Source organism: Manis pentadactyla, chromosome 3 (genome assembly GCF_030020395.1).
Source record: "Manis pentadactyla isolate mManPen7 chromosome 3, mManPen7.hap1, whole genome shotgun sequence".
Lineage (NCBI taxonomy): Eukaryota > Metazoa > Chordata > Mammalia > Pholidota > Manidae > Manis > Manis pentadactyla.
In genome coordinates, this window is record NC_080021.1 from 104,963,738 (window position 1) to 104,988,238 (window position 24,501).

Sequence of the window (24,501 nt, forward strand, 5' to 3'; positions counted from 1 at the left end):
TGTTTAGCCTTTCCAGTTTATTATATACTTTCATGTACATTAACTCATTCGATTTGTTATAATCTGCTGGTTAGGTGGTGGTATTATCATTATTCCCAATATAACATGAAGATACCAAAGTTTAGATCTCTCAGGGTTCCTGAACAAGGTCATATCATAGTAATCTGAACTATAACCTAAGTGCAGATGCTGCTTGCCTTCTACTCTGCCCACTGTTAAATTAAAAGACATTTTATAATTCCAGAGATTATTTCTGGTGTGAACAAATAGAAGAACTTATTAATGTCTATTGTTATCTAATTCCACATTATGATGATGTAACATATAGGATACATAACCTAATATATATAATTATACAGATTCTTCTTCAGTAATCTATACTGGCCAGCCAGCCCTTTTTCTTTCCTTTTTGTTGTTTGGTGTTGTGCTAGGTGCTTTGAATATATTATTGCAAGCCTGAACTGGCTTATAACTTAAGAAAACTGATACTTGAATGATTTTCAGCAACTGGTTAACTAGTAAAGATGTAGTTCATAGGGTGACTGGCTAAAGAACTTCTACCCTAAAGAAATATTTAGTAAGCACAAGAGTTTGGCAGCCAGTAGCCTTTGTCCATTCTGTGAGATTACAGATGTTTCAGAATAGGTGGGATTGTATATCTGCTAGAAAAATCCTTGGGGAAAGTCATACTTTTTTTTTAAATGCCTCTTGCCTTGCCTTTATTCAGATGGTGAAGCTTCTGAAATTGCAAAATTCTGTACATATTCTGGGGAAAAGATCCAGAGCTTTCTCATTTCTAAAAAATCTCTGGCCTCCAAAATATTGAGAACCATTGAATTGCAAAATAACTATGCTTTTTTTGCTGAGGTGATCTGGGAAATGTTTCATGGGTGTTCATACATGTGTCTGAATGTACTATGAGACCATGAGATACTCTCAGGAACTGAATCTCCTGACACAAGGATATTTACAAAGAAATGTGCTCAGCAGAGGATGCTGTATTGGATTACCACTAAAGGTCTCTTTACAGTCCCTGATTCTAAAATTTAAAAAGATATAGAATAATTTATGATTTTTTTTTTCATCATAGAATTTGCCATCTGCTGTGGTAACTCATGTTCTGGATCCTCAACCTGGTGAGAAGATTTTAGATTTGTGTGCGGCACCTGGAGGCAAAACCACACACATTGCGGCATTAATGCATGATCAGGTGAGACTGTCATCACAGCAAACTACTCTCAGCTTATTACGTACTTCAGTTATGAAGGTGGAACTACATGTAACATGAAACACTATTCAGGCATTTATAATCTTTGTTTCAAATTTAGCCAAAGTGAAAATTGTTCAGTGATGGCATTTATCACATATAAAGTTCAGTAGACAGTCATTATTTGTTAAGACTATTTTAACAACTTGAATCCCACATTTCCTATTACATTTATAGAATTCTTCCCTCAAAAATTAAGTTTAACTGAAACATGTCAGAAATTTTTTCATGTTCTTAATTATACCACTTTTAAACAACTAAAATAAATTCTGCCATTAAAAATTAATTTCACAGTACATCATTAAAGTGCAAAATACACATTGTTGACATATATCTATATGTATGATAAGTACATATACACACAAATGCAAACACATACTGATCGTATTATGTGTGTGTTCTTCTTTTGCTTCATAAAAACCTTAGAACTGCCTTAATTATAAGGCCTGCTTCATTGTCGCAGAATATACTCTTGGATGACTTTAGCTAAGATTTTACTGCTTTTACCTCCATATGCATATTTGCCCCAATGTATTTTCTTTTATTATGGGCTAGTTTTATCTGTGTTCAAACCTCATTGTTGCCTATAACCATTCTGTACTTCAACTAAGATTCTTCAACTTAAGAAGGGTATACCCAGTTGATGCTGTTTTTCCTATTTGTTTCAAATTCCATTAAACTAAATGGTTCCTAAAATAAATATGTTGGTATCTTTACCTACAATAGCTTCCTTCATTTGGAATTGGACTTTAATTTATTGATTAGTTGACTGAACAGTTAGTATACACTTAAGTGCCAAGTACTGGGGATACAGCTATATAAACCACAGTGAAGAAAATTGCCATCTTCATGGAGCTTACATACCAGCAAGAGGAGACAGATAATAAACAGTATGTGAATTAAATATCTGATATATATGGCTGTGATAAAGACTGTAGGGAAAAGTAACGCAGGGTTTGGGGAACTAGAAGCATGGAGGGGAGGGAGAGTGAGTTTGCAGGGTAAGTAGGGTGGTAAGGGAGATCCTTATCATGAAGATGGTATTTGAGGAAATACCTAAAGGTGATGAGCAGTGTGGAGGTGGAAGAATGTTTTAGCTGGAGGAAACAAGTGTTTATAGTTTTTTTCTTTTATTGAAGTATAGTTAATAAACAGTGTTACATTGGTTTGGGGTTTACAGCATAGGGACTTGATAATTATATACATTACCAACTGCTCACCCTAGTAAGTGATATTACTGTCTGTCAACATACAAAGATACTGCATTATTGACTATGTTCCTATGCTATACTGCTATCTTTGTGACTAATTTTTACCGTAATTGGAATTTTGTGCCTCTTTATTCCCTTCAACTATTTCACTCACCTCCCCACCCTTCTCCTGCATGGCAACCACCATTCTCTTCTTTGTGTTTATGAGTCTATTTCTGTTTTGTTCATTTTTTTTAGATTCCACATATAAGTGAAATCATGGTTTTGTCTTTCTCTGTCTGACTTATTTCAGTTAGCATGGACCCTCTAGGTCCATACATTTTGTTGCAAGTGGCAAGATTTTAGTTTTTATGGCTGAGTAAAATTCCATTGTGTGTGTGTATATATATATATATGCCATATCTTCTTTATCCATTTTTCTATCAATAGACATTTAGGTTGCTTCCATATCTTGGCTATTGTAAATAATGCAGCAGTGAAAATGGGAGGACATACAACTTTCCAAGTCAGTTTTCTTTGGGTAAACTGCCAGAAGTTGAACTGCTAGGTCATATGGTATTTCAATTTTTAGTATTTTAAGAAACCTCCATACTGCTTTTCTTAGTGGCCACACTGATTTGCAGTCCTACTAGTAGTGTGGGAAGGTTCCCTTGTCTCAACAGCCTCACCAACACTTGTTATTTCTTACCTTGTTGATACTATTCGTTCTGACTGGTGTGAGGTGATATCTCATTGTAGTCTTGATTTGCATTACCTCATCATGAGGATATTGAGTATCTTTTCATGCTGGCCATTTGTATGTCTTCTTTAGAAAAATGTCTAGTTAGGTCTTCTGCCCATTTGTTAATTGGATTTTTTTTAATGTTGTATGAGTTCTTCATGTATTTTGGCTGTTAGCCCCTTATCAGATATATCATTTATAAATACATATTCTCATACAATAGGTCGCCTTTGCACTTTGTTCATGGTTCCCATTTCTGTGCAGAAGCTTTTTAGTTTGATGTAGTCTCACTTACTTCTGCTTTTGCTTCCCTTGCCAGGGGAGAGATATTCAGAAAAAAAAAAATTACTAATGCTGATGTTAAGTAGATTCCTGCCTATGTTTTCGTTTAATACTTTTATGGTTTCAGGTCTATGTTTAGGTCTTTAATCCATTTTGAGTTTATTCTTGTATAGCACAGTGATCCATATTCATTCACTTGAATGTAGCTGTCCAGTTTTCCTACCACTGTTTATTGAAGAGACTGTCTTTTTTCCATTGTATATTCTTGCTTCTGTTATTACATATTAATTGACCATACACATATGCTTAGGTTTATTTTTGGGCTCTCTATTCGATTCCATTTTAATTATTATGTGTCTTGGTGTTGCCCTCCTTGGATCCCTTGTCGTGGGTGTTCTGTGTACCTCTGTGGTCTGAGAGGCCATTTCCTCCCCTAGTTTGGGGAAGTTTTCAGCAATAATTTCTTCAAAGACACTTTCTATCCATTTTCTCTCTCTTCTTCTTCTGGTACCCCTATAATGCGGATATTGTTCTGTTTCGATTGGTCACACAGTTCTCTTAATATTCTTTCATTCCTGGAGATCCTTTTATCTCTCTTTGCATCAGCTTCTCTGCGTTCCTGTTCTCTGTTTTCTAGTCCATTAATGGTCTCTTGCATCTCGTCCATTCTGCTTTGAAGTCCTTCCAGAGATTGTTTTATTTCTGTATTCTCCCTCCTTAGTTCTTGCATATTTCTCTGCACGTCCATCAGCATGGTTATGACTTTTGTTTTGAATTCTTTTTCAGGAAGATTGGTTAAATCTATCTCCCCAGGTTCCTTCTCAGGGGAAGATGTAGAAGATGTTGAAGCTGTCTGGGTTAGTCTTGTCTGGATCAAATTTTTTTGCCTTTTCATGTTGATAGGTGCAGTGGTATGCTATTGACTCGTCTGTCAGTTGGGAGAGCCAAGACCCTTTCCACTTGCTCCTGGCCTTTCTTTACGGGGACAACTGTGACCCCTAGTGGCTTGTGTTGGGCAATTGCGTGTAGACTGGGTCTCTGTATCTTGCCCGGCCAGTATGGAGGAAGCTCCCTTGCTGTGGGTGTGGCCAGCCTCAGGCTGCTACTCTGCTATGGTGGGGCCCCGGAGGCGCTGTTTGGCTGTTTACCTCCGTGAGGGTTGCCCAGGGGGTTAGTGTGCCCGGAGTTCCCTGGAATTTCCAGCTGCTGGACTGTGACCCGGGATGCTTCCGTCCAGTTGTGGGGTCCCTGTACCTTTAAGACTTTCAAAAAGCACTCGCTTTTCTTTGTCCCAGGGGCACCGGCTGCGGGACCCGCTCACAGGTCTTACTGTCCTGCTTCCCTAGTTTCCAGCACCCCACGCATGCACTGTGTGTCTGCGCTCTGGTGTGGATGGCTAGGGCTGGATGTTTAGCAGTCCTGGGCTCTCTCTCCCTCCCTGCTCCAACTCCTCTTCTCCCGCCGGGAGCTGCGATGAGGGGCCTTGGGTCCCGCCAGGCTGTGGCTTCTATCTTACCCCTTTCATGAGGCGCTGGGTTCTCGCAGGTGTGGATGTAGTCTGGCTGTTGTGCTGTGTCTTCTGGTCTCTCTTTTAGGGATAGTTGTATTTGTTGTATTTTCAAAAATATATGTTTTTGGGAAGAGATTCCCACTGTCCTACTCACGCCGCCATCTTGGCTCCGCCTCTCTCTATTCTATTCCATTGAGCCTTGTATCTATGGGTCTGTTCTTGTGCCAGTACCATTACTGTTTAATCATGGTAGCTTTGTAGTATAGCTTGAAGTCAGGGAGCATAATCCCCCAGCTTTGTTCTTTCTCAGGATTGCTTTGGCTATTTGGGGTCTTTTCTGGTTCCATATGAATTTTAGCATTATTTGCTCTAGTTCATTGAAAAATGTTGTTGGTATTTTGTTAGGGATTGCATTGAATCTGTAAATTCCTTTGGGTGGGATGGCCATTTTGACAACATTAATTCTTCCTAACCATAAGCATGGGATAGATTTTATTTTATTTGTCTCTTTGTTCATTTCTTTCATCAGTGCTTATAGTTTTCAGAGTACAAGTCTTTCACTTCCTTGGTTAGGTTTATTCATAGGTACTTTATTCTTTTGGATGCAATTGTAAATGGAATTGTTCTCCTGATTTTCTGTGTGTTCATTGTTAGTGTATAGGAATGCAGCAGATTTCTGTGTATTAATTTTGTATCCTATTTTGCTGAATCCAGCTGTTAGTTCTTATAGTTTTTTGGTGGAGTCTTTAGGATTTTCTGTGTAAATTGTCATAAAATTCCTGTCATCTGCAAATAGTGACAGTTTTACTTTTTCCTTACTAATTTGGATGCCTTTTGTCTCTTGTCTGAGTGCAGTGGCTAGGACATGTGATACTGTGTTGAGTAAAAGTGGTGAGAGTGGACATCATTGTCTTTTTCTTGATCTCAGAGGAAAAGCTTTCAGCTTTTCACCATTGAGTATGATCTTAGCATGGTCTTTATCATGTTGAGATAATGTTCCCTCTATACCCATATTGTTGAGTTTTTTTTATGAATGGATGTTGAATTTTGTCAAATGCTTTTTTGGTATCTATTAAGATGTGGTGTTTATCCCTCCTTTTGTTATTGTGGTATATCACAATGGTTGATTCATGAATATTGTACCATCCTTGTATCCCTGGAATAAACCCCACTTGGTCATTCATGATGGATGATCCTTTTGATATAGTTTTGAATTTGTTTTGCTAATATTTTGTTGAGGGTTTTTGGATCTATGTTCATCAAGAATATTGGTCTATAGTTTTCCTTTTTTGTAGTGTCTTTGTCAATTTTTCCATTAGAGTAATGCTGGTTTTGTAGAATGAGTTTGATAGTATTTGCTCCTCTTCTAGTTCTTGGAATATTTAAGAAGGATAGGTATTACGCTTTTTCAGATTTTCTGTTTCTTCCTCGTGCAGTGTTTAGAGATGGCATATTTGTAGGCATTTATCCATTCCTTCTAGGGTGTCCAATTTGCTAGAATATTAATTTTTATCTCTTTTTTCTTCTTGATGGGTCTACCTAAAGGTTTATTAATTTTGTTTATCTTTTCAAATAACTAGCTCTTAGTTTCAATGATCCTTTGTCTTGTTTTTTAAAATCTCTATTTCACTTACTTCTGCTCTGCTGTTTACTATTTCCTTCCTTCTGCTAACTTTGGACTTTGTTCTTCTTTTCCTAGTTCCTTTAGATGTAGGGTTGATTATTTGACATTTTCTTGTTTCTTGAGCTAAGCCTATAATAATAATAATAACCTCCCTCTTAGAAGTACTTTTGCTGCATCCCCTAAAATTTGCATTGTTCTGATTCTATTTTCATTATTCTCCAAGTATTTTTTGATTTCCTCTTTAATTTGTTCATTGACCCTTTGGTTGTTTGGAAGCATGCTGTTTAGCCTCCTTGTATTGGTGTTTTTTTCTTGTAATTGATTTGCAGTTTCATAACATTGTGGTCAGAAAAGGTGCTTGGTATGATTTCAGTCTTCCTAAATTTATTAAGACTTGTGTGGACTAATGTGTAATCTATACTGGAGACTGTTCCATGTGCACTTGGGAAATGAGTATTCTGCTATTTTTCGATGTAATATTCCAAGTACATCTATATATATACATATTAGTTCCATTTGCTCTCATGTAGTGTTCAAAGCTATTGTTTCCTTACTGACTTTATGTCTGGATGATCTATCCATTGGTGTAAGTGGCATGTTAAAGTTTCCTGCTATTATCATCATCAGTTTCTCTCTTAAAGTATGTTAATATTTATTCTGTGTAGTTAGAATAACTACATAGTTTTTCTACATGTATAACTATGTATTTAGAATAACTACATAATTTCCCTCTCTTGGGTGCATATACATTTACAATTGCTATATCTTCCTGCTGGATGAGCCCTTAATTATATAATGTCCTTTTTTGTCTCTTGCTAGAGTTTTTGTTTTCAAATCTGTTTTGTCTAATGTAAGTACTGCTACTCCAGCCTTTTTTTTTCATTGTTTGCAGATGATACCTTTCCCCAGCCATTCAGTTTCAGTCTGTGTGTGTCATTAAGTCTGAGATGCATCTCTTAGAGGCAGCATCTTGATGGTTTTTTCTCCTTTCTTACAGTCATCTTGTGTTCAATTGGAGCATTTAGACCAGTTATATTTAAGGTGATTATTGATAGGTATGTACTTAATTGCCACTTTGTTAAACATTTTCTCTTTGTTTTGTTGTTTTTCTCTTGTCTTTTCTTCCTCTGTTGCTGTCTTCCCTTGTGTGTGATAACTTTTTTAGTGTTATGGTTGGATTCCATTCGCTTTATTTTAGGTTTTTGGATTGTGCTTACCATGTAGTTTATATGTGATGTTTTACAAATATAGCTGTCTGTGTGAAACTTGGTAGTCACTTGAATTTGAATTCATTCTAACAAAACTACATTTTTAACTCCCTCTCTTCCACATTTTGTGTATATGGTATCTTTAATACCATTTAATGATTCCCTTCACTAATTTTAGATTAGTTGATTTTACTTCTTTTGTCTTTTAACATTCCTACTGGCTTTTATCTGATTGGTCTACTTACTTTTGCTGTTTGCTCTTAGCAGTGACATTTTTTTTTTCATAATTTTCTTGCTTTCAGTTACAGCCTTTCCTTTTCCTTTTAAGGAAGTCCCTCTAACATTTCTTCTAAGGCTGGTTTATTCGTGGTGAACTCCTTTAACCTGAATTTATCTGAGAATCTCTGTATCTGTCCTTCAATTTTGAATGATATCCTTGCTGGATAAATTATTCTTGGTTATACGTCTTTCTCCTTCAGCAATCAATGCGTCACGCCACTTCCTTCTGGCCTGAAGAGTTTCTGTTGAAAAATTAGCTGATAGCTTTATGGAGTTTCCATGTATATATCTCATTGATTTTCTCTATCTGCTTTTAAAATTCTCTCTTAGTCTTCTTTGATCTCTGACATTTTAATTATGATATATCTTGGTGTGGACCTCTTTTGGGTTCTTCTTTTTTGGGGCTCTCTGTGATTCCTAGATTTGGATGTCTGTTTCCTTCCCAAGCCATTTGTTACACTTTTTTGGTATTATTTCTTCAAATAAGCTTTCCACCTCTTTCTCTCTTCTTCTCAAACTCCTATAATGTGAGTATTAGGACATTTGATGTTGTCTGAGAGCTCTCTTAACCCATCCTCATTTCTTTTTCTTCTTTTTTCTTTTTGTTATTCAGATTGAGTGCTTTCCATTACTCTGTCTTCTAAACCAGTGATCGTATTTCTGCAGTCTCTAGTCTGCTGTTGATTCCCTCTAGGGTATTTTTCATTTCATTTATTGTATTCCCCATCTGTGATTAGTTGTGTTGTATATTTTCTCTCTTTGTAGAGGTTCTCACTGAGTTCCTCCATTATTTAAGCATGGTGAGCATCTTTATAATCATTAGTTTCAACTCGTTATCCAATGGATTGCTTAGTTCTTTCTCTGAAGTTTGTCATGTTCTTTTTTTTTCAAGCATATTCCTCTGTCTTCTCATTTTGTTTGATTCTCTGTTTTTGAGTCTATGTGTTAGCAGAAAGGGCTACCGCTCCAGTCTTGAAGAGTTATCGTTTGTAAGAACTTCCCCTGGGTGGGCTGCTGTGCCTGGTGGTTTTGGTTGGCTGGAGACCAAGTGAGAGTGTGTGGCAGGCATACCCTAGTATTGGGCCTCCCAGGGTTGGACTGGGTTCTTCTTTGTGGTTGCCAGGCAGGGCTGTGCTGGTAGGGGAACAGGTGTCATGGCGCACAGTCCAGGGATCTCTTGTGGACAGTGGGCTTGGTTTCACTGGGGTTAATGGGAATGGAGCAGCGCTTCCCAGGGGTTTCCTGAGTGGGTGCCTGCCAGGGCCAAGTTACTGTTGTTGCTTGGGGTAGATGGTGCACTTCAGGAGTGTCCCTGATTGGCACCTGGCTTGAGCCATACAAATAAGGCTTTCAAGGGTGGAAGGGGTATGTGCAAGGTAAATCTTAATGATCATTGTGGTAATACCACCTTGGTGGGGCTGCTGGATCTCTGACAGGTGTGTTTGGATGTGGGTGGAAGCCGAGAGGCTGTGCCCCATCACATTTGGAGCTGGTTTGTTTATTTAGCCTGTGCTCTTGTCCACACAGTGTGCATGGGGAATATGGACAATGACACTCACCCTGTTCCTTTCTGCACTAGCAAGGTGCAAGGGTAATGTAAACAACATAGCTCACCATTTTCCCATCTGCCATAACAGTGTGAAGGGGGAGTATAATCAGTGGTACTCACCCTGCTCCTGTTAGCGCTAACAGTGTGTTTGGGAGGGGTGGGGGAATGTAAGCAATGGTGCCTACCCTGCTCCTCCTCACACCAGGAGTGACCAGGGGTAGTATAAACATAGGCATGCATCAACTCCTCTGGTCCCAGAGAGAGTCCCTGCAGTTTCCCTGCTGTAGGGCAATTAGGTTTTTTTTTTTTCTAATTTTTTACTAAGGTATTATTGATATACACTCTTATGAAGGTTTTGGTTACTACATTTACCCGTATTATCAAGTCCCCACCCATACCCCAATGCAGTCACTGTCCATCAGCGTAGTAAGATGCCACAGATCCACTATGTGCCTTCTCTGTGCTACAGTGTTCTCCCCGTGATCCCCAACACCATGTGTACTAAACATAATACCCCTCAATCCCCTTCTCCCTCCCTCCCATCCGCCCCCCCCACCCCTCCCCTTTGATAACCACCAGTTCATTCTTGGAGTCTCTGAGTCCGCTGCTATTTTGTTCCTTCAGTTTTGCTTCATTGTTATACTCCACAAATGAGGGAAATCATTTGGCATTTGTCTTTCTCTGCCTGGCTTATTTCACTGAGCATAATGTCCTCCAGCTCCATCCATGTTGTTGCAAATGGTAGGATTTGTTTCTTTCTTATGGCTGAATAGTATTCCATTGTGTGTATGTACCACCTCTTCTTTATCCATTCATCTACTGATGGACACTTAGGTTGCTTCCATATTTTGGCTATTATAAAAAGTGCTATGATAAAAATAGGGGTGCATATGTCTTTTTGAATCTGAGAAGTTGTATTCTTTGGGTAAATTCCAAGGAGTGGGATTCCCGAGTCAAATGGTATTTCTATTTTTAGTTTTTTGAGGAACCTCCATATTGCTTTCCACAGTGGTTGAACTAGCTTGCATTCCCACCAGCAGTGTAGGAGAGTTCCCCTTTCTCCGCATCCTCACCAGCATTTGTTGTTCTTAGTCTTTTTGATGCTGGCCATCCTTAGGGTGTGAGGTGATATCTCATTGTGGTTTTAATTTGCATTTTCCTGATGATTAGTGATGTGGAGCATCTTTTCATGTGTCTGTTGGCCATCTGAATTTCTTCCTTGGAGAACTGTCTCCTCATATCCTCTGCCCATTTGTTAATCAGGTTATTTGCTTTTTGGGTGTGATGTGTGTAAGTTCTTTATATATTTTGGATGTTAACCCCTTGTTGGATATGTCATTTACAAATATATTCTCCCATACTGTAGGATGCCTTTTTGTTCTCCTGATGGTGTCCTTTGCCGTACAAAACTTTTTAGTTTGATGTAGCCCCATGAGTTCATTTTTGTTTTTGTTTCCCTTGCTCAAGGAGATGCATTCAGGAAGAAGTTGCTCATGCTTAAATTCAGAAGATTTTTGCCTATGTTGTCTTCTAAGAGTTTTATAGTTTCATGACTTACATTCAAGTCTTTAATCCATTTCAAGTTTACTTTTGTGTATGGGGTTAAACAATAATACAGTTTCATTCTCTTGCAAGTAGCTGTCCAGTTTTGCCAACACCAGCTGTCGAAGAGGCTGTCATTTCCCCATTGTATGTCCATGGCTCCTTTATCATATGTTAATTGACCATATATGGTTGAGTTTATATCAGGGCTCTCTAGTCTGTTCTGTTGTTCTATGGGTATGTTCTTGTGCCAGTACCAAATTGTCCTGATTACTGTGGCTTTGTAGTAGAGCTTGAAGTTGGGGAGCATAAGCCCCCCAGCTTTATTCTTCCTTCCCAGAATTGCTTTGGCTATTTGAGGTCTTTTGTGGTTCCGTATGAATTATAGAATGATTTTCTCCAATTTGTTGAAGAATGCTGTTGGTATTTTGATAGGAATTGCATTGAATCTGTAGATTGCTTAAGGCAGGATGGCCATTTTGACAATATTAGTTCTTCCTATCCATGAGCAAGGGATGTGTTGCCATTTAGTGGATCTAATTTCTCTCATGAGTGTCTTGTAGTTTTCAGAGTATAGGTCTTTCACTTCCTTGGTTAGGTTTATTCCTAGGTATTTTATTCTTTTTGATGTAATTGTGAATGGAATTGTTTTCCTGATTTCTCTCTCTGCTAGTTCATTGCTAATGTATAGGAATGCCACAGATTTCTGTGTATTAATTTTGTATCCTGTAACTTTGCTGAATTTAGATATTAGTTCTAGTAGTTTTGGAGTGGATTCTTTAGGGTTTTTTATGTATAATATCATGTCATCTGCAAACAGGGACAGTTTGACTTCTTCCTTGCCAATCTGTATGCCTTTTATTTCTTTGTGTTGTCTGATTGCCATGCCTAGGACCTCCAGAACTATGTTGAATAAAAGTGGGGAGAGTGGGCATCCATGTCTTGCTCCCAATCTTAAAGGAAAGGCTTTCAGCTTATTGCTGTTAAGTATAATCTTGGCTGTGTGTTTGTCATATATGGCCTTTATTATGTTGAGGTACTTGCCCTCTATACCCATTTTGTTGAGAGTTTTTATCATGGATGGATGTTGGATTTTGTCAAATGCTTTTTCAGCATCTATGGAGATGATCATATTGTTTTTATCCTTCTTTTTGTTGATGTGGTGGATGATGTTGATGGATTTTCGAATGTTGTACCATCCTTACATCCCTGGAATAAATCCAACTTGATCACGATGGATGATCTTTTTGATGTATTTTTGAATCGGTTTGCTAATATTTTGTTGAGTATTTTTGCATCTATGTTCATCAGGGATACTGGTCTGTAATTTTCTTTTTTTGTGGTGTCTTTGCCTGGTTTTGGTATTAGAGTGATGCAGGTGATGCTGGCCTCTTAGAATGAGTTTGGAAGTATTCCCTCTTCTTCTACTCTTTGGAAAACTAAAGAGGATGGGTATTAGGTCTTCACTAAATGTTTGATAAAATTCAGCAGTGAAGCCATCTGGCACACAGGTTTTGTTCTTAGGTAGGTTTTCGATTACTAGTTCAATTTAGTTGCTGGTAATTGGTCTGTTCAGATTTTCTGTTTCTTGCTTGGTCAGCCTGAGAAGGTTGTATTTTTCTAGAAAGTTGTCCATTTCTTCTAGGTTATCCAATAGTTGGCATATAATTTTTCGTGGTATTCTCTCATAATTCTTTGTATTTCTGTGGTGTCCATAGGGGTTTTTTCTTTCTCATTTCTGTTCTGTTTATGTGTGTAGACTCTCTTTTTTTTCTTGATAAGTCTGACTAGGGGTTTATCTATTTTGTTTATTTTCTCAAAGACCCAGCTTTTGCTTTCACTGATTCTTTCTATTGTTTTATTCTTCTTGATTTTATTTATTTATGCTCTAATCTTTATTATGTCCCTCCTTCTACTGGCTTTGGGCCCCATTTGTTCTTTTTTTTCTAGTTTCATTACTTGTGGGTTTAGAGTGCTCATATGGGATTGTTCTTCTTTCCTGAGGTAGGCCTGTATTGCAATATACTTTCCTCTTAGCATGGACTTGGCTGCATCCCACAGATTTTGCGGTGTTGAATAATTGTTGTCATTTGTCTCCATATATTGCTTGATCTCTGTTTTTATTTGGTCATTGATCCATTGATTATTTAGGAGCATGTTGTGAAGCCTCCATGTGTTTGTGGGATTTTTTATTTTCTTTGTGTAATGTATTTCTAGTTTCATACCTTTGTGGTCTGAGAAACTGGTTGGTACAATTTCAATCTTTTTAAATTTACTGAGGCTCTTTTTGTGGTCTAGTATATGATCTATTCTTGAAAATGTTCCATGTGCAGTTGAGAAGAATGTGAATTCTCCTGCTTTTGGGTGTAGAATTCTGTAGATGTCTGTTAGGTCCGTCTGTTCTGATGTGTTGTTCAGTGCCTCTATCTCCTTACTTATTTTCTCTCTGGTTGATCTGTCCTTCAGATTGAGTGGAGTGCTGAAGTCTCCTAGAATGAATGAGTTGCATTCTATTTCCCCTTTTAAGTCAGTATTTGTTTCACATATGTAGGTGCTCCTGTGTTGGGAGCATAGATATTTATAATGGTTATATCTTCTTGTTGGATCAACCCCTTTATCATTATGTAATGTTCTTCTTTGTCTTTTGTGACTTTCTTTGTTTTGACGTCTATTTTGTCTGATACAAGTACTGCAACTCCTACTTTTTTCTATTAGTTGCATGAAATATCTTTTTCCATCCCTTCAGTTTTAGTCTGTGTATGTCTTTGAGTTTAAAGTGAGTTTCTTGTAGGCAGCATATAGATGGGTCTTTTTTTTTTATCCATTCAGTGACTCTTGTCTTTTGATTGGTGCATTCAGTCCATTTACATTCAGGGTGGTTATCGATAGGTATGTACTTATTGCCATTGCAGACTTTAGATTCGTGGTTACCAAAGGTTCAAGGTTAACTTCCTTACTATCCAAGATTGTAACTTAACTCACTTAGTATGCTATTACAAGCACAATCTAAAGGTTCTTTTCTTTTACTCCTCCTTTTTCTTCCTCCTCCATTCTTTATATATTAGGTATCATATTGTGTACTCTTTGTTTATCCCTTGATTGACTTTGGGGATAGTTAACTTAATTTTGCATTTGCTTTGTAATTAACTGTTCTACTTTCTTTACTGTGGTTTTATTACCTCTGGTGACAGCTGTTAAACCCCAGGAACACTTCCATCTATAGCAGTCCCTCCAAAATACACTGTAGAGATGGTTTGTGTGAGGTAAATTCTCTCAGCCTTTGCTTATCTGGTATTGTTTAATCCCTCCTTCAAATTTACATGATAATCTTGCCGGATAAAGTAAGCTTGGTTCCAGGCCCTTCTGCTTCATGGCATTAAATACATCATGCTACTCCCTTCTGTCCTGTAAGGTTTCTGCTGAGAAGTCTGATGATAGCCTGATGGGCTTTCCTTTGTATGTGATCTTATTTTGGTCTCTGGCTGCTTTTAGTAGTCTGTCCTTAACCTTGATCTTTGCCATTTTAATTACTGTATGTCTTGGTGTTGTCTTCCTTGGGTCCCTTGTTGGGAGATCTGTGGATCTCCATGGCCTGAGAGACTATCTCCTTCCCCAGATTGGGGAAGTTTTCAGCACTTACCTCCTCAAAGACACTTTCTATCCCTTTTTCTCTCTCTTCTTCTTCTGGTACCCCTATAATGTGAATATTGTTCTGCTTGGATTGGTCACACAGTTCTCTCAATATTCTTTCATTCTTAGAGATCCTTTTTTCTCTCTGTGCCTCAGCTTCTTCGTATTCCTCTTCTCTAGTTTCTATTTCATTTATCATCTTCTCCACTGTATCCTATCTGCTTTTAATACCCTCCATTGTGCTCTTCAACGATTGGATCTCCCAACTGGAATTCATTCCGGAGTTCTTGAATAACTTTCCGTATCTCCATGAGCATGTTAATGATTTTTATTTTGAACTCCTTTTCAGGAAGATTCATGTGATCAATGTCATCTTTCTCTGGAGTTATATTAATTTTACTTTGACCCAGGTTTGTTTGGCATTTGATATTTGTATATGGCGCCCTCTGGTGTCCAGACACTCTACTCTCTGGAGCTCGTCAGCCCCTGAAGCAATGTCGGGGGTTGCAGGAGAGTGGTATTGGTGCCTGTGAGGAGGAAAGAGCTGTTTCCTTCTTCCTGGCTTCTATGCCTGTCTCCACTGCCTGAACCAGTGGGCCGAGCACACAGGTATAAGCCTCTGTGCTTTGTGTTTGTAGTTACTGTAGACAGATCTTCCCTCTGGCTGGCCTAATGCCAGGGTAGGGTTTTCTGGTTTGCGAGCCAGGTGGGGCTTGCTGGGAGAAAGGTGCAGTAGGCTGCGTATCATGGAGGGGGTCCTTGGAGCTGTGTAGCCAGCCACAGAGCTGGAGCACCTGGAAATCGTGAAAACTCCCAATCTGCTGGGCAGAGTGCACCTCGACAATTTTGTCTACCTGTCCTTTCTCCTGAGTAGTAAGCTCTGTGCAATCCTTGCCCCTTTAGAAGCCGTCTTACTAAGGGCTTCCTTGTCACAAAGTCTCTCAGACTGTGCAGTTAGGTTTAAACCCTCTATAAATTCGTGGCTTTTTTTGTCTACCGTAGGGTAGATGAGTCTGTGCTCTAGTGATATAGTAATATCCCTCCCTCCTGCAGTGCCTCAGTGGGTGCGGCACCCTCCCTTAATGTGTGTCTGTCTCTCCAGCTATTCTTTATGTGTTTTTATCCCTTATTGTGGAAGCATTCACTCAGGCCTCTGATCTTCCTTGGGATTATTGCTCCATGTGTAGGTGTGTATATTAGGTGAGTAGGTGGGAGGAGGTTGACTCAAGATTTTTCTAGGCCACCATCTGTGACTGCCTCCTGACATGTTCTCTGTTATTGTTTTATTTAAATATGTTAGGTGAAAAACATTAGGGTGTTGTGCCTCCGGTTCATGTGTCTCTTACCTTCCTTTTAGGCCCAGAGGCCTAGGCTGCAGAGGGCAATTATTTAGGGTTAGTCTAGGCAGAGGACAAAGCAGGACAGGGCCAACTGTTGAGTTGCTTTCCAGGGCCCTGCTTGTGTCATATTTACTGTCGTTTCTTTGGCCAACACAAATCCTGTGGCTGAGCCCAGGTCAGAATGGAGGGTATTGCAAGGTAAATGGTGAAGGGTGGGAATACTTGGAGAGTTGAACTGGAATTAGGTAATCTCCCAGAGAAGGTCAGAAATGTAGAAATGAGCAAACTGAATAGAAATACATGAGACACAAATAAATCCCAGAGTTGTTGCTGCTTTTGATTTGTTGATTTGTTTTGATAGTTATGCAGATTTTGTGTGAGTATAGCCTTGAGTCTTCCACTTTGTAAAAGTAGCCTTCAGCATTCTCTTGCACTATCTCTTCCACTGTAGTGCATTTGAACTATATTCAGGTTGTTTTTGCCTACTTTTCCAGTTCAACCAATTTGAAATGATTATCCTATTAGGGCATTAATTGAAACTATGTCTTCTAATAAACCTAGTGTCACATTTAGGAATATCATGAACAGATGTTTACCTTTGTAGTCTATGCAATTGAATGTATATAAAATACAAGGACAGTGTATATATGAAAGGAAGCAAAGCAAGAAAATACATTGAACGGTTAATCTTGCCATCTCTGCAGTATTATTTCCTAGTATGTTTTAAAACATCACAAATGTCACAGTATATTCATAAAAATGAGGCCTCGTCTTTATTTACTTTGACTTACCAAAGTGTTACCATATATAACTATTTTTGAACTATTTTATACCAGTCCAAATATCTTGTGATGTATAGGTTGACATTTCCCTGTTACAGTCAGAATTTATGTGTGAATTTTTTTTCATGTATAACTCAGAAAATATTGAGATGACGATTGATTTTACAGGTAACATTCATTTGCATTTCAAAGCACTAAAAGGCAGATGTCTCATAACATAGTTTGTGTTCTTCCAGAGGTGAACAAAGCACATCAAATTGTTGATTTTTAGTATTTACTTCCAGTGGTGTTTTCAGGTTTCCTTAGAAGACTGCAAACTATTTATAGTTTTGAGTTCTGTTGATATCAGAGTAGTGAGGATTATAAGAAAATTAATTATCTGGTATGTGTGTTTTTTAAAAGGGAAGGGAAGCATTCAGGTAATTTGATACACATTTGGTCAATGAATTCAGCTTTAAAACTAGGCATGTGAGAGAAGTGGAGAAGGACATAAATTTTCATCATTTTTCTATTTTCTTGACTGATTTGGATTTATATTTCTTTTTTTTTAGGGAGAAGTAATAGCACTGGATAAAACATTCAACAAAGTAGAAAAAATAAAGCAGAATGCTTTGTTGTTAGGGCTGAATTCCATTAGGACATTTTGTTTTGATGGAACAAAGGCACTTAAACTTGATACAGTTAATAATGCAGAAGGTGAGTTAAGTTTAATCTTTTAAAGGCTTTTATAATTGGCTTTTGCAACAGATTTTGCTATCATCATTTGAGTCCTAAAATATCCAAAGGGCCAAGAGATTTTGCCTTAATAGATACCTTTTCACTTACTTCTCATCCCAAATACCAGGTTTTAATAGTATAGAGTCAAACCCCAAGAGTTTGTCAAGGTTTTTTTTGTTAATGTATGTATTTGTTTTAATTTCATGTTACATTTCAAAAAAGCTTCTGAGCCTTTCAGTGTTACAATTCCTGAACTGTTTTGTTCTTGAAGAATGGGGCTGCTGAGCTGGGAAGGGAGGAAAAACTGCCACATATCTTGTTTTAGTATAAATTGTTTCATTTATTAAGTCACTCTCTGTGTCTTTGTTTAGATTTGATTTCATGACATTCTTGAGAACTTTGTATTTCTGATTGGCACAAGTATCATGTTAGTTGCAGGTTTGTTGTATATGGCCTTTGTAATGTTGAGGTTGTTCCCTCTATGGCCACTATGTATGGAGTTTTTTTTTAATTGTGAATGGATATTGAATTTTGTCAGATGCTTTTTCTCCTGAGATTACTGTGATTTTTATTCTCCATTTTGTTAATGTGTATCACACTGATTGATTTGTGGATATTGAACCATCCTTAGAATAAATAACCCTGGAGTAAATCCCACCTACTCATGGTAATTGACCCTTTTGGTGTATTTTTTAATTCAGTTTGCTAATATTCTGTTGAAGGTTTTTGATCTCTGTTCATCAGGGATCTTGGTTTGTAATACTCTTTTTTGCAGTGTCTTTGTCTGGTTTTGGTATCAGGGTAACAGACATGTAGAAGGAGCTTGAAATCGTTCTTTCCTCTTCAGTGTTTTGGAATAGTTTTAGAAGGCCCAAGTCTTTTTTAAATGTTTGGTAGAATTCTCTTGTGATTCCATCTGGTTCTGTAATTTTTTTTTTTGGGGGGGGAGGTTTTGGATTACTGCTTCACTTTAATTACTAATAATAGAACTATTCAGATACTCTATTTCTTCCTGATTCAGTTTTGGAAGATTATATGCTTCTAGGAAACATTTCTTCTGGGTTGTCCAATGTGTTGGCATATAAAATTTTGTACTAGTCTCTAACAATCCTTTGTATTTCTGTGGTGTTGGTTGTAACTTCTCTTTCATCTCTGATTTTATTTATTTGAGTTCTTTTTCTTTATAAGTCTAGCTAAAGGTTTATCAATTTTGTCTATCTTTTCAAAGAGAACCAGCCCTTAGTTTTAATTGATCTTTTCTAATTTTTTTTTTGCCTTTATTTTGTTTATTTCAGTTTTGATCTTTATTGTTTCCTTCCTTTTACTTACTTTGGGCCTTGCTTGTTCTTTTTCTAATTCCTTTAGGTTTAATGTTTGAGTTCTTCTTGTTTTTTAAGGTAGGCCCATATTACTATAAACATCCCTCTTAGCATTGGTTTTGCTGCATCTCTAAGATCTTGAACCACTGTGTCCCATTTTCATTTCTCTTCAGTTATTTTTCACTTTCCTCTTTGATTTCTTCATTGATCCATTTGTTGTTTACTAGCATGTTTATCCTCCACATATTTGTGTTCCAGTTTTCTTATATTTGATTTCTAGTTTCATAGGGTTGTGGTCAGGAAGGATGATATGACTTCAGTCTTCTTAAATTTATTGTGACTTATTTTGTGGCCTAACATGCTGTCTATATTGGAGAATGTTATATGTTCCCTTGAAAAGAATGTGTATTCTGCTGTTTTTGAATGAAATAGTCTATATATTATCTGTCTAATATATGTAAATCAGAGCCACTGTTTCCATATTGATTTCCTGTCTGGATGATCTGCCAACTGAAGTAGAGTGGGATGTTGAAGTCTCACTTTGGGTTTTGGTTTATGGTTACCGTGAGGTTCTTGTAGAGCATGCATACTGTCTGTGTATGACAGTAGTTTATATTAGGTTGGTGGTTGCTTGAGTTCAAACACATTGTGAAAGAACTATATTTTTGTAACCCTTCCTTTTATGTTTTATATATATGACATATTTTATATCTTTGTATTTTGTGTATCTCAACTAATTTTTATGAATATGCTTGATTTTACTACTTTTGTCTTTTTTTTTTCGTATCAATCTACAATTACATGAGGAACATTATGTTTACTAGGTTCCCCCCTTTACCAAGTCCCCCCCACAACCCCCACTACAGTCACTGTCCATCAGCGTAGTAAGATGCCGTAGAATCATTGCTTGTCTTCTCTGTGTTGCACAGCCCTCCCCATGCTTCCTCCAACATTATACATGCTAATCGTAATACTTTTGTCTTTTAACCTTCAAACTAACTTTGTAAGTTATTGAGGAGAGTGAGCTCTCTGTTCTTAATTTCTGCCTCTCACCTTGGGCAAGATCTTTGGACCACTGCTCCAGAGGTGGGGACACAATAGTAGCCTGGTTCTCTTGGAGTGACTCTTGATGAATGAGCCCAGTTCTAGGCTGGAGCCACAGCCTGTTGTGCTGTCAGCCTGCCTCCTAGCATGAAACCTCTTCACAATCAGTATGTTGGGGGTGAGGGCAGTCAGGACTTTTGTATTTTTAGCCACTGTTCCTGGGGTAGAGCTGCCACCTGTGAGTGGTGGCTGCGTGGAGGAAGGCAGTTCTGGATTTGTCAGCTGCTCTTACCTTGAATTGAGCTTCTGTAACACAGGACTTGGGGGTATAGAGTATGAGAAATGATGGCAGACGTACCCCTCCCAAAGAGATACCATACTTGTTGACTGGGAGCTTAGGGAGGAGGGAGCTGCATATTCTTGGCTGTGCTTATAGGAAGTGGCTCTTCTTTCTCCCTAAGCTTAGAGGGAAGGGTTGGCTGTCGGCAGAGATGGGAGTGGGCTGTGACTGTCATGACAAAGATTCTCACATTTCTTAGATTTTTAAAAATAAATGTTTCTGCATTTGATGCATGTCCTGGACATTTTCCAGAGACTAAATGGTGGTTTTGTTTTTGTTTTGTAAGTTTTAATAGTTATGGTTCTTTCTCTGGGGAGAAGATCTGCAGAACTCCTCATGCCCTCAATTGCAAAATTTTGTCAGTCTCATTTATTTTTATCATAAAGTTTCTCCTAAATAATATATGACCCTAAAATAATGCAGTTTGAGAAATCACTAAAAGTAGTTGTAAGATATATAAGAAAAAGGTTTGAATGTATAAAAATGCTGGTACTCTTGCACTGCATATAAGCCTTAGTTTATCCCATACCTTTCTAGTTTTGAGTAAGAGAAATTTTTCTTATACCAGGTGCATTTGGGGCTCATTTTGGTGATCTTGGTCTGACCTAAGACAAGTATAGAATGTTTTTATTAATTTCTTAATTCAACTTCTGTATAGTCAACCTGCACCTTATTTGAAAGTTGTACTTATTAGTAACAGCGAGCTCACTGATTTGACATTGCTGTAGCCATTATCAGGGCCACAGTGTTTGTGGCCTGTACAAGGCCACCTAGCTAAGGGGTGAATTTTAAGCTGAAATCTAGCCCATGATCTGTTTATCATGGTACAGGACTGTATTCATCCAGAGGTGCGGATGCTTTCTAAGTTCAGACAAAGGTATCTACTGGGCTTAAAGATTTTCTGGCTTTTAAGGAATTTTCAGTACCTTGGGGCAAGTAAAACATGAATGCTAGTGACTGTATTATAAGACTGTTTATCTAAAAGATAATCAAAGTGCTATGGAACTTAGAGGGAACTAAAAAAAGACAATTTTCTATAAATAAATAGTACAAGGAATCAGTTAAATGCATGTTGGAGAGCTGGAAAAGCAAAAAGCAAAAGGAGATCAGTGAGGCATCCCAGAGCTAATAACTGCTGAAAGCAGCTACTGCCCCTATAGCAGGAGAAGCAAAGGCAGGAGATTCACTTATCAGAACCAAAAAGCTTAGAGGAGAGGGTCAGTGGAGCTGTAATTCAAAACTCTAAGGAAGGGGGTACTGCTGCTTATTCCTGAGGACTCAGAGCAGGTAGCATTGTGGAGCTGATGGGGTTTTGTCCTCCATGAACCAATATTTAAGGGAAAAAGTTGGGAACTGCAGCTGCTAAGATAAAGAGCTATTACTAGGATGGTTTGACAGGAACAGCAGATAGGAAGGAGAAAGTACATTTTCTACCCCTCTTATCTTGTATCTTTTCCCCACACCACCCCCATCACTCCTTTACCTCCTATTGGTGAATCTTGAAGTCAGCAGGCAAAGGAAAATTGTTCACTGAGTCAACACCTTAGCATCCATAGCAGAAGAGGGAAGGGTAGATACAGAGCTCAGAAAAAGCAGCCTAAGAACTATCATATTTGGAACAACATGAAAGCCCAGTATAGATGACAGTGTGTACAAAAATTTAGTATTGATGAAGAAGTATTTCAAATCTGGAGGAAAGAAAAATTAGTAAGTAGCTCTTAGAGGATGGGGAGACAGGATTGTACATAAAAGTAATTTTGAGATAGATTGAAGAGTTTACTGTCAAGAATTAAATGGAAGATAACTAGAAGCATATGTAGATGAACATTTATCTGATTTTATAGTGGGGAAGATTTTTTTTAAAATTCATTTTATTATCGTTAATCTACAACTACAAGAAGAACATTATGGTTACTAGACTCTCCCCTTCACCAAGTCCCTCCCCACAAACCCCATTACAGTCACTGTCCATCAGCATAGTAAGATGGTGTAGACTCACTCCTTGTCTTCTCTGTGTTGCACGTCCCTCCCTCTGCCCCCCCCCCACACATTATACATGCTAATCGTAAGGCCCCCTTTCTTTTTCCCTGCCCTTATCCCTCCTTTCCCACCACTCCTGCCCAGTCCCTTTCCCTTTGGTAACTGTTAGTCCATTCTTGGGTTCTGTGGTTCTGCTGCTGTTTTGTTCCTTCAGTTTTTCTTTGTTCTTATACTCCACATATGAGTGAAATCATTTGGTACTTGTCTTTCTCCGCCTGGCTTATTTCACTGAGCATACTACCCTCTAGCTCCATCCATGTTGTTGCAAATGGTTTTCTTCTTATGGCTGAATAATATTCCATTGTGTATATGTACCACATCTTCTTTATCCATTCATCTATTGATGAACACTTAGGTTGCTTCCATTTCTTGGCTATTGTAAATAATGCTGCAATAAATATAGGGGTGCATCTGTCTTTTTCAAACTGGAGTGCTGCATTCTTAGGGTAAATTCCTAGAAGTGGAAATCCTGGATCAAATGGTATTTCTATTTTGAGCATTCTGAGGAACCTCCATACTGCTTTCCACAATGGTTGAACTAATTTGCATTCCCACCAGCAGTATAGGAGGGTTCCCCTTTCTCCACAACCTCGCCAACATTTGTTGTTGTTTGTCTTTTGTATGATGGCGATCCTTACTGGTGTGAGGTGATATCTCATTGTGGTTTTAATTTGCATTTCTCTGATGACAAGAGATGTGGAGCATCTTTTCATATGTCTGTTGGCCTACTGAATTTCTTCTTTGGAGAACTGTCTCTTCAGCTCCTCTGCCCATTTTTTAGTTGGATTGTTCACTTTTTGTTTGTTGATGTGTGTGAGCTCTTTATATATTTTGGATGTCAACCCTTTATTGGATCTGTCATTTATGAATATATGCTCCCATACTGTAGGGTACCTTTTTGTTTTATTGATGGTGTCCTTTGCTGTACAGAAGCTTTTCAGCTTGATATAGTCCCACTTGTTCATTTTTGCTTTTGTTTTCCTTGCCCGGGGAGATATATTCATGAAGAAGTCGCTAATGTTCACATCCAAGAGATTTTTGCCTATGTTTTTTTCTAAGAGTTTTATGGTTTCATGACTTACACTGAGGTCTTTGATCCATTTTGAATTGACTTTTGTGTATGGGGTTAGACAGTGATCCAGTTTCATTCTCTTACATGTAGCTGTCCAGTTCTGCCAGCACCATCTGTTGAAGAGACTGTCATTTCCCCATTGTATGTCCATAGCTCCTTTATCGAATATTAATTGACCATATATATTTGGGTTAATGTCTGGAGTCTCTAATCTGTTCCACTGGTCTGTGGCTCTGTTCTTGTGCCAGTACCAAACTGTCTTGATTAAAGTGGCTTTGTAGTAGAGCTTGAAGTTGGGGAGCAAGATCTCCCCCACTTTATTCTTCTTTCTCACGATTGCTTTGGCTATTTGGGGTCTTTGGTGTTTCCATATGAATTTTTGAACTATTTGTTCTAGTTCGTTGAAGAATGTTGTTGGTAATTTGATAGGGATTGCATCAAATCTGTATATTGCTTTGGGCAGGATGGCCATTTTGACGATATTAATTCTTCCCAGCCAAGAGCATGGGATGAGTTTCCATTTGTTAGTGTCCTCTTTAATTTCTCTTAAGAGTGTCTTATAGTTTTCAGGGTATAGGTCTTTCACTTCCTTGATAAGGTTTATTCCTAAGTATTTTATTCTTTTTGATGTAATTGTGAATGGAATTGTTTGCTGATTTCTCTTTCTATTAGTTCATTGTTAGCGTATAAGAAAGCCACAGATTTCTGTGTGTTGATTTTGTATCCTGCAACTTTGCTGAATTTAGATATTAGTTCTAGTAGTTTTGGAGTGGATTCTTTAGGGTTTTTTATGTATAATATCATGTCATCTGCAAACAGGGACAGTTTGACTTCTTCCTTGCCAATCTGTATGCCTTTTATTTCTTTGTGTTGTCTGATTGCCATGCCTAGGACCTCCAGAACTATGTTGAATAAAAGTGGGGAGAGTGGGCATCCCTGATCTCAGAGGAAAGCCTTCAGCTTTTCGCTGTTCAGTATGATGTTAGCTGTGGGTTTATCATATATGGCCTTTATTATGTTGAGG

The 24,501-nt window shown here is 38.0% G+C and overlaps 1 protein-coding gene across 5 annotated transcripts in view; it reads left to right on the forward strand.

Moving 5' to 3' along the window:
• Positions 1-24,501, forward strand: part of NSUN6 (NOP2/Sun RNA methyltransferase 6) — a 63,450-nt gene that overhangs the window by 27,777 nt on the left and 11,172 nt on the right. For all 5 annotated transcript variants that reach the window (XR_008996372.1, XM_036881163.2, XM_036881172.2 and 2 more), the window contains 2 exons: positions 1,091-1,210; positions 17,497-17,641. Coding sequence is in view for 4 of the 5 variants with exons in the window: in XM_036881163.2 (XP_036737058.1) it covers positions 1,091-1,210; positions 17,497-17,641 (265 nt within the window). In the remaining variant the exon portion in view is untranslated. The remainder of the gene's footprint in view (positions 1-1,090; positions 1,211-17,496; positions 17,642-24,501) is intronic.